This window comes from Lycium ferocissimum, chromosome 7 (genome assembly GCF_029784015.1).
Source record: "Lycium ferocissimum isolate CSIRO_LF1 chromosome 7, AGI_CSIRO_Lferr_CH_V1, whole genome shotgun sequence".
Taxonomy (NCBI): Eukaryota; Viridiplantae; Streptophyta; class Magnoliopsida; order Solanales; family Solanaceae; genus Lycium; species Lycium ferocissimum.
In genome coordinates this window covers 27,711,254-27,720,884 of record NC_081348.1, presented here as the reverse complement: position 1 = coordinate 27,720,884, position 9,631 = coordinate 27,711,254, and the positions used below count along the sequence as shown (strand labels likewise).

The 9,631-nt window shown below is 35.4% G+C and overlaps 2 protein-coding genes across 2 annotated transcripts; both read left to right on the top strand.

The window, feature by feature from the left end:
• The first annotated feature begins 4,314 nt into the window (after positions 1-4,314).
• LOC132062077 (uncharacterized) lies at positions 4,315-5,283 on the top strand. Its single transcript, XM_059454722.1, has 2 exons — positions 4,315-4,458; positions 4,957-5,283. The coding sequence occupies exons 1-2, from the start codon at positions 4,315-4,317 to the stop codon at positions 5,281-5,283; spliced, it is 471 nt and encodes a 156-aa protein (XP_059310705.1).
• A 2,714-nt stretch (positions 5,284-7,997) lies between these two features.
• Positions 7,998-9,252, top strand: LOC132062076 (uncharacterized). The gene is made up of 2 exons (XM_059454721.1): positions 7,998-8,931; positions 8,981-9,252. The coding sequence occupies exons 1-2, from the start codon at positions 7,998-8,000 to the stop codon at positions 9,250-9,252; spliced, it is 1,206 nt and encodes a 401-aa protein (XP_059310704.1).
• Positions 9,253-9,631: the final 379 nt, after the last annotated feature.

The window sequence follows — 9,631 nt, the reverse complement described above, 5'->3', positions numbered from 1 at the left end:
ATATCATTAAACTGTAATATCAACATACCATAAATTAAGTGTAGAAACATGTTGCTCTAATATGTCCAAAAAAATTTGACGTACTTTCTTTTTGGTCAAGAATTAATTCCCCGTTGTAAGTGGTAATTTGATGTAATTTCTCTTTTATATATTCCATATTTCATTGGAGTGGCGTGAAGCAGGAAGGAGCTAGGTATCCCCCTACCCTTTAGCCTCATCACTTCTCTCCTTCCTTCAAAAGATTTAAAAATATATAGTGGTACTAATTATGTATATAGTAAATATTCTTTATTGCTCTCCACTCCAGACTCTTTTTTTTTTTTTTTTCATTTTGTGTTCGATATCCAATTTAAGATATTGACTAATTTGGAGTCGTGCCACATGATTATAAATCATTAAAGATGGTAGTTAGTTGGGCGACTGGTTATGCAGCTATTAACTCTTGCATAATTAATACCATTTGGTAGTTGGTTAGGAAGTAAGTTTCTCATGTATAAAATAAATTTGGTGTGTAGTTTACAATCTAGAAACCCGCATAACTAATACTTGTATAAGTTATGAGGGAATCGATGTATTACTTTATGCATGATAGAAGATAGAATGACTAATTAATACATAAATGACTAAATCCTGCATTCAAAAATATATAAATTTCCTCATAACTAATTCCTGCATTACTAATACCTGTTTAACTCTAACCATCTGTCAAACCACCCCTGAGGATCTGGATGTTTTACGGGAAACAAGCTTGAACTTGAATCTTTAATGAAAGGTGAAACTATCTTATTCATGTTACCACAATATTGATGATACCTAGACTTATTTCATTTTTTTTTTTAATCTCGTATATACCTCTATACAGTCATCAAAAGCAGTTTCTGACCATACTACGTACAAATGCTTCTAACAAACACTTTTTATTCTGTATCCCAACCTCTACACAGTCATCAAAAGCAGTCTCTAACCACACTACAAACGTTATGTTTCTTAAAATAAAACTCATTTTGATTTCTTCTAATGTTCGGTATTCGATATTTCGATTTAGAGTTTGAGTTATTCGGATTCGATCAAAAAGTCCTAATTGAAATGTAGCGCACTCTATGAAAATTGACTTCATTCTCAATTTCTAACTTAATTAAAATCTGTAGTTAAAATTTAAACACAGTTGATCTAATATATATATATATATATATATACGGATAATAACAACCAAACGTAGTTATAATTTATGAGTATCACCTATGAGAATATTTTGCTTGTATTGTTTTTTTATCTTATAGCCAAATGCATATTCACTCCGAGAGTTTACTGCCTTTTGATACTATTACTGTATGTGATTTTGCGGTAAAAACAAAAATCAAATTGGAATTCGTTACGCTTTAATCGTGCCAACGGTTTATCATGTCTAAGTATTCCAACGCTATCGTTACCCTCGTGTAAACATGCACATCCTTTAAAACTATTAGGTTATCCTCTTAAACTCGTTTAAAACAGGAAAATTGTCGACACTTTACATACATACTCTGCCCTTAATTTTTAATTACTTAAATCTTGAATACTTAATGATATTTAAGGGTTTCTTTTTAATAATTAATGTTAAATTGCTCGATTTGGTGTAAACACTGGGGGCAAATTAATTTTACCGTTTATATATTATGGTAGTTTCCATGAATGCCTGAAACTTCCGTAAACTCTTTATATAATTCATTTAAGATATGGAGTAGTAGGATGAAAATCAATGTTTTATATTGCTACCAATTGACTTCAATTTTTCTTATTTTTACGTTTCTGTTTATCCTAAAAATGGATAACAATTAAATTTGTACGCGGTGCTAAGGATATGCGGTTTGATTTAATACGATTGAGTTATTATGTGATAAATAATCAAGGAAAGATTCTGGTGAAATCATAAACAAAACAAAAAAACAAAAAAAACAAAGAAAAAGAAAAAAGAAAAAAAGGGAGTTGGTATTTATCCTGGAGACTTTATATTTTCTATTCCTCCATGTGATTATATTACACATCTGATTATATTCTCTTCTTTGTTGAATGCTAGATGATAATTAGATTACTAAAAAAATCACCTACTATGGATTATTTTATGAGGTGCCGATTGGTCAGGTGTCGCTCCACAACTATTGAGTTGGAGGAGCTTTTCTTTTGGGAAAATCGTTTCATTGGAAGATGTTTTTATTTTGTAAATATCTTTATTCCGAATTTCGTATTTTCACTTCTTTTTTTTAAAAGAAAAATCTAAATGTTTCTACAAGAGTTCAAATTTTCAAAAATTAGTTACTCTTATAAGTGTTTTTATTAAGATAAAATTCCGAGTAAATACTCTGGCAAAGTAGCACTTTGTGTTTGGTCATTCTATTTGAAAAACTATTGTTAATATTAAGAAAATAATGTTTATTATATTTATTTATATATATATATATATATCCTTTTCTTATCGACATGTATATCGTACATCTTATAAATTATAGGAGTATATGGTTATTTAAACATATTAAAGGTATACCATTCAATGTAGGAAGATAATTTGATAAATATAAATTTTACAAAAGAATATTTTTGTCGTTTAAAGATTCTTGCTTTCAAGAAGTTACAAATTTATTTTTCCTCTCCGCGACAGATTTTTTTTTTTTTTTTATTACTCATAATCGCTTAGAGGATATATTGTTGTTTACCCTAAAACTGGATAACAATTGAACTTATATGAGGAACTAAGGATACGTGGTTTAGTTTAATGCAATGATAGATTTTATAGCAGACAATAAGATAAAGTAAAGAGACAGATCAGCTATGATGGACACCGATTGACCTCGGGCGCCGGAGATCAGGGTCGGGGCTTGGGAATCTAATGACAAACTTTGCACAGTAAAATGAGGATTGAGAAGAAGAACATATGTGGGATGATTTTTATTGCTTGCTTGATACAAAGAATGTGATACTCTCCTCTCCAAAAACGTGTCTCAAAGGTTTGGGGGGGCGGGGGTCCTCTTTATATAGTAGAGGAGTCCTAACCCTAATACAATTCTAAGTAAGGAACAAAATCTGGCGACAACTGTTTGGCGTGATTGGTGCCGAAATATCCGGTTGATGGCGGATACTTCGGCCTTCTCATTATGGTGATTAACCGCCTCTTCATATTTCAGTGTCTCGTTTCAACTCGAGCTTGGAGCCCGAGCACTGATTGGGTCGGTCTCGTCCCGACCGAGCATGATTTTCGTAGTGTTCATATCGGGGAACCGAAGATATGCGTGTCCTCGGTTATACCAGTATACAACTGTCAAAGATAATAACATGCTTTTCAATAGAAGCAAAGAGATGACACAATGCTTTTAAGCAATTAGACATCTCTCTAAAAAACTCTCTCTCCCAAATGACCGTTACCCATTAACGGTAATATTTCCCTAAATTCTTCACGAATGACGAACACGCTCCATCCCATGGGGGCGCTGGATCCGCCGGAAGCGGCGCGTGTCCCACAAAATTCTACAGTTATCAATGATCCAACCTCCTCTAAGGTTGGAATTCAACAGAATCTGAACTTTGCAAATGCTGTTACCACAAATACACCGATTGTTGTTGCGAACAATAGAGCTTGGGATCCATCGGTGAAAGCTAGGATGGATTCACACAATGGAATTCCAGCAATTATCTTCAAAGGAAGAGATTTTAATGGGGTCATGGTGGAAGAGTGCAAATTTACCCTTGTTGGTAAGTTCTTGAAAACTAGACCTCAAATTGAAAAAATTCGATCCAGATTTGCGGAAAAAATCTCTTTGAAAAGTAAACCGAAAATTGGAGTCTTTAATTTTATAACTATTTTCCTTGATTTCTACAAGAAGGAGGATTTCGAAAACGTCTGGTTTAGACGATCCATTTAAATTGAAGGTCAGGTCATGTGATTAGAAAAGTGGAGTCCTGAATTTAGACCAGATGAGGACTCTCCAATTGTGCTAGTGTGGGTGCTCTTGCATGAATTGCCTTTTCACTGTCACGCTTGGAACTACTTGAAACAAATTGTCAGACCTCTAGGATTACCTTTGTCCATGGATGTTACTATAGATTTTCGAACTAGACCTAGTATGGCTAAGGTCAGAGTAGAAGTTGATTTAACTAAACCCAAGATCAATGCTATTTGGATTGGTTCTGAAGATAACTCATGCCCTCTCAAAGGTTTTACCCAAAAAGTCGAATATGAGAACCCCCCAAAGTATTACAGGCATTGCAAGATTTTAGGGCACTCTATAATTCAATGCAGAAAGATAGAACAAAAAAAGGACTGAAAATGAAGGGGAAAAGAATATGAATGTTCAACAGAGGAAGGATGAATCCACTAGCCAAGGAGATGGGAATGAGAAGGATTCTGGCACTAGCAAGGAGAAACATGTTGAGACTCCAAATCAAACTAATGCTAGTGAACAAAAAAAAAAAAAAGCAAAGAGCAAGGTAAGGAGCAAAATGACATGGAAGGAATAGAGAGTGTCATGGAACAAAACAAAGAAAAAGGGGAACAAGGTCCTGATGGGAAAGAGATCAACAAAAATGCTACATACAAAGATACTGATGAGGACCAAAAAGAAAAGTTGAGCAAAATATTCAACAATAAAAAATAAAAAAAAGAAGAAAGAAGTAAAGAAGATCCCCAAGAAGAAGAATAAGGTCTTGTTTAAGACCGTGACACCAGGAGAGATTACCAAGAGGAAAAATAAAATAAAAAAGCAGCAAGTTATGGAAAAGGACAATGAGTATGAATCACAGAAAAAGAATCACAATGTAGAAATGAGGAAAGACTCACTACAGGCCAGCCATGCTGAATAGACCACTGATGGTAACATACATGATCAAATAGAAGTTACCCATGTTAGTGACACTGATGATGAGGCAAATGGGAGGAAGGAAAGGAACAAAAGGATGCAATAGCCAAATACTAATGATGTGGAATAGGAAATGGAGGAAGGGAAAATACAACCCCTTCGTCAGATGCCTTCTCACATTAGGGATGCCCCTGGGATTGATCTATTTGTGGATCTCAATTGTGATATCCAAAGAAACAAAAATTTGACAGAGAAGAACAAGAAAAATCAGCAGCAAAAGGAAAACCCTATAGATACCAAGACTGACAGTTCCAAAGAAAAAGAAAAAGAAAAAGAAACTCAACACAAGAACAAAAGGGGAAGGAAGGAAGAAAGAAAATTTGGGAGAAATCATGCCTTATCAATCGACTCTATTGAATCCAGGAGCCAAAAGATTGATCAACATCATACTGCATAGAGTCAAAGAAGGAATAACTCTAATGACTCTAGAGGCAGAATCACAAACAGAGAAAGAGCTAGGAATGGCAAAACAAAAACTGCTACAAATAACAGAGGTCATAGACAAAGCGCCCCACCATCATCCAACCATGATTAGTGCAATATTTTGGAACGTTAGGGGGGTGAGGACCAAAAAATCTTTCCTTAGGTTGAAAATCCTTAAAAACATCAACAAGGTGACCTTTATAGCAATATATGAGCCATTTATGGATGTTAGCAAAATTTCTGGATACAAGAGGTACTTTGGTTTCCAACATTGTACTGCCAATACTAACAGTCAAATTTGGTGCTTTTGGAATAATTTTGACCAGACAAATATTATTGCCAATACTGAGCAGTAATTTACTTTATGTCTTAGGGATAGCATTAATGATAAGGGTACCTTTGTTACTGCTGTCTATGCTAAATGCACACCAGAGGAAAGAACAGAACTCTGGGACAGCTTTGGGGACATGAACATCCATATTAATGGACCATGGTGCATGGGAGGTGACTTCAATGTCATTATGGGTCCAGATAAAAAACTTGGAGGTATTCCCCATAGAGCTTCCAAAAGCTTGGACTTCATCAATTGTATGAATACCTGTGGACTTAATGATATTGGTTTCATTGGTCCTAAGTTTACTTGATGTAATTACTGGATACCTAGCAAAAGAATTTGGATGAGGTTAGATAGAATTATGATCAATGAGGAATGGGCTGATGTTTTTCAAAGCAATGTGGTGAAGCATCTTTCCAGGTCTGGATCTGATTATAGACCCTTACTTCTTAAATGTCATAACCCTCAACAGGAGCATATAAAATATTTTAAATTCCTAAATTTTTGGGTGGAGCTTCCTCGTTTCATGAAAACTGTCCAAAATAGTTGGAGTGAAAATGTGAGGGGTAATCCTATGTGGAAGCTTCAAAGTAAACTTAAGAAGCTTAGCAGAACTCTGAGCCTGTGGTCTAGATAAGACATTGGTGATATCAATGACAATGTCAAAGAATAGGAAGCTAAGGTGGAATTGCTTGAAGAAATTGATATGACAAACAACACTGATCAGGGTAGACAGGATCTCAACAAAGGATATGCTGAGTATGTGAGAAGGCTGAACTTGCAAGACTCTATGCTTAGGTAGAAAACTCAGCTTCAATGGTTCAAGGATGGTGATAAGAATACCAAGTACTTCCATAGTGTGCTTAGGAATAAGAGGAGGAGATTGTAGATACATAGAATCAAAAATCATAGAGGGAGATGGGTTCAAGGAAATGAGAAAGTTGCTAAAGCTGCCATCAAACACTTCAAGAAACAATTCAATTTGAACATACCTAACAAAGATAGCAACATCATGGAGTGCATCCCTCAGACAATATCTTCTGAAGACAATAACATGTTGACTAAGATGCTAGATGAAGATGAGATCAAGCATGTTGTTTTCAATATGAGCAAGGACAGTGCCCCAGGTCTAGATGGCTATAATGGTAAGTTCTTCCATTTTTGTTGGCACATTATTAAATCTGATGTTACTGCCTTTGTACATGATTTTTTCCATGGGAGACAGCTTACTAAGTTTTACACACATTCCTGCCTTGCATTAATCCCCAAAGTTGACAATCCCACTGATTTTGCTGAATTAAGACCAATTAGCTTAAGCAATTTTACTAATAAAATTATTTCTAAAATTCTTGCTATGAGACTTAATTTGTTACCACCCAAACTGATTTCTGAGAACCAAAGTGGTTTTGTTTCTGGAAGGATTATTACTAACAATGTAATGCTTACTCAAGAAATTATTCATAGTATTTCCCAAAAAAACAAAGGAGGAAATGTGGTTTTGAAATTAGATATGGCCAAGGCCTATGATAGGCTCTCTTGGTCATTCCTTTCTAAAGTTTTAATCAAGTTTGGTTTTAATGATGATTGGATTAACTTAATATGGAGAAACATTTCTAATGTTTGGTACTCAATCATTATTAATGGAACCAGACATGGTTTCTTTACATCCTCCCAAGGCCTTAAACAAGGTGATCCTATATCACCTTCTCTTTTCATCATTGTTGCTGAGGTTTTGTCCAGATCTCTTAATAATCTTTTAACCAATTCCAACTTTACTCCTTTTACTATGCACAAGAATGGTCCTCAAATTACTCACCTTGCATATGCGGATGATATTGTTATTTTTAGTATTGGAAATTCCAAATCTATTAACCTTATCATGAAGCAGATAAAGAGGTATAAGAGGGCCTCTAGTCAAATGGTTAATAAGGATAAAAGCTTCTTTCTTTCTAGCCCAAATACTTGTGCTTACAGAATCAATAGAATTAGATCTTGCGCTGGTTTTTTAAACAAAAACTTTCCTTTTACCTACCTTGGTTGCCCCAATTATATTGGTAGAAAAAAGATTTCTTACTTTGATTGCATGGTTACTAAAGTTATAAAGAGATTAAATGCTTGGCAAGGTAATATGTTATCTTGTGGTGGTAGACATGTTTTGATCAAAAGTGTTATTCAATCTCTGCCTATATATATTCTATCTACCATTAACCCTCCTAAAGGTACTCTGGAGCTCATTGAAAAACACATTGTGAATTTCTTTTGGGATGCTGCCAATGGGAAGAACAAGTACCCTTTGGAGTGCTTGGGACAAACTTTGCTATCCTAAGACTGAATCAGGTATCGACACTAGAAATATGGGTGATATTGCAAACACTCTAGCCATCAAGAGATGGTGGCAGTTCAGACAAAACAAATCCGTGTGGGCTGATTTTCTCAAAGCCAAATACTGCCCTAGAATGCATCCAGTGGGTAAGAAATGGCAGCCTGGTAATTCACAAGCATGGAAACATCTTCTATGGGCTAGGGACAAAAGTGAATATTGTATACAATGGAACATCAATTCAGGATCATGCAGCTTTTGGTGGGATAACTGGACTAAAACTGGTCCATTGGCACATACTTGGTCTAGCTTCATCAACAAAAATAACTATAGAGCCAAGGTACAAGACTTCATTGTTAATCAAAGATGGAATGCACATAAAATCTACAAAGCCATACCAAGTCAGTTAGCATTGCATATCATGTCCATTGAGATAGGAAATGAAGATACTGAAGACTATGCTATTTGGAGTCCCACTGAAGATGGTAACTATTCTAATAGCTCATCTTGGAATTTGATTAGAAAGAACAGATATGTTGACAATTTTATAAACAAAATCTGGCACAAAGCTATTCCCTTTAAGATGCCCTTTATTTGTTGGAGGATGTTTTCGAGTAAACTACCATTTCCTAGAGCTTGGAACAATGCCAATGCTAGCACACAAGACAGAATCTACTGTGTTTGCTGTCATGACCCTCAGTTAGAAAGTATGCAATATGTGATGGTGGAAGGCAAAGCTGCAGACTGTTTGTGGAAAGCCATGGGCGGACCACTGGGACTTATACATCAACACTCTCCCATACGATCAATTTTTAGCAACTGGTGGAATACTAAGCCCGAAAACAAGATTCATATATTGATGCTTCAAGCAACACCTGTGTTGATATGTTGGGAGATTTGGAAATCATGGACATCTTGCAAGTATGGAGACAAGAACAAGTTTTATCATTACAAAATGGTGAATCAATGTATCTAGAATGTCAAAGCTGTAATCAATGAAGCTTTTCCATCTGTTAGTACTGATGAGACGTGGGCAAATGTATGCAAAAAAAGTGGAAAGTCTTAGACATAAAATAAGATGTAATCCTGTACATTGGGAGAAGCCTGCTACTGGTATGGTGAAGCTAAACACTGATGGGAGTTTTTTCACAAACACTAGAAAAGCTGGCATAGGAGGTGTTGTTAGAGATGAGGCACGAGACTTGATTTTTGCCTTCTCAGTCCTAGTCAATTGCAGCAGTAACAATCAGGCTGAAGCAGCTGCTGTTAATTATGGCATCAACTGGTGAATCAGACAGGGATTGAATAACTTTCACATTGAGTTAGACTCTATGGTTATTGCTAACATGTTGAAGAACAAGGATACCAACAACTTAAAGCTCAAGCACTTGATTACGAGTACTTCCAGAATCCTCGGCAACAGCCAGTATCAAATTTCTCACTGTTTCAGAGAGGCCAATCAAATTGCTGATTTCATGGCAAAACTTGTTGCTACTAGTGGAAATAGGAGCTTATATCATTCTCTACAAGATCTTCCTAGAGAAGCAAAGGGACTATTTCAACTAGATAAATGGCAAACTCCTACCCTTAGGAGGAGATATGAGAAGTGTAATTTTTTTGTAAGTTAAACCAACTTGGTAGATAAGGAAAGGAATATATAGGCTTAAT

What these genes read in the sequence shown, in the direction of transcription:
- LOC132062077 (XM_059454722.1), top strand. Translation starts at nt 4,315, where the DNA reads ATGAATGTTCAACAGAGGAAGGATGAATCCACTAGCCAAGGAGATGGG. An exon ending in AAAAAAAAGCAAAGAGCAAG is followed by an intron (nt 4,459 to 4,956) that starts GTAAGGAGCAAA and finishes GATGTGGAATAG; the next exon opens with GAAATGGAGGAAGGGAAAAT.
- LOC132062076 (XM_059454721.1), top strand. Translation starts at nt 7,998, where the DNA reads ATGGGTGATATTGCAAACACTCTAGCCATCAAGAGATGGTGGCAGTTC. An exon ending in TTACAAAATGGTGAATCAAT is followed by an intron (nt 8,932 to 8,980) that starts GTATCTAGAATG and finishes TCCATCTGTTAG; the next exon opens with TACTGATGAGACGTGGGCAA.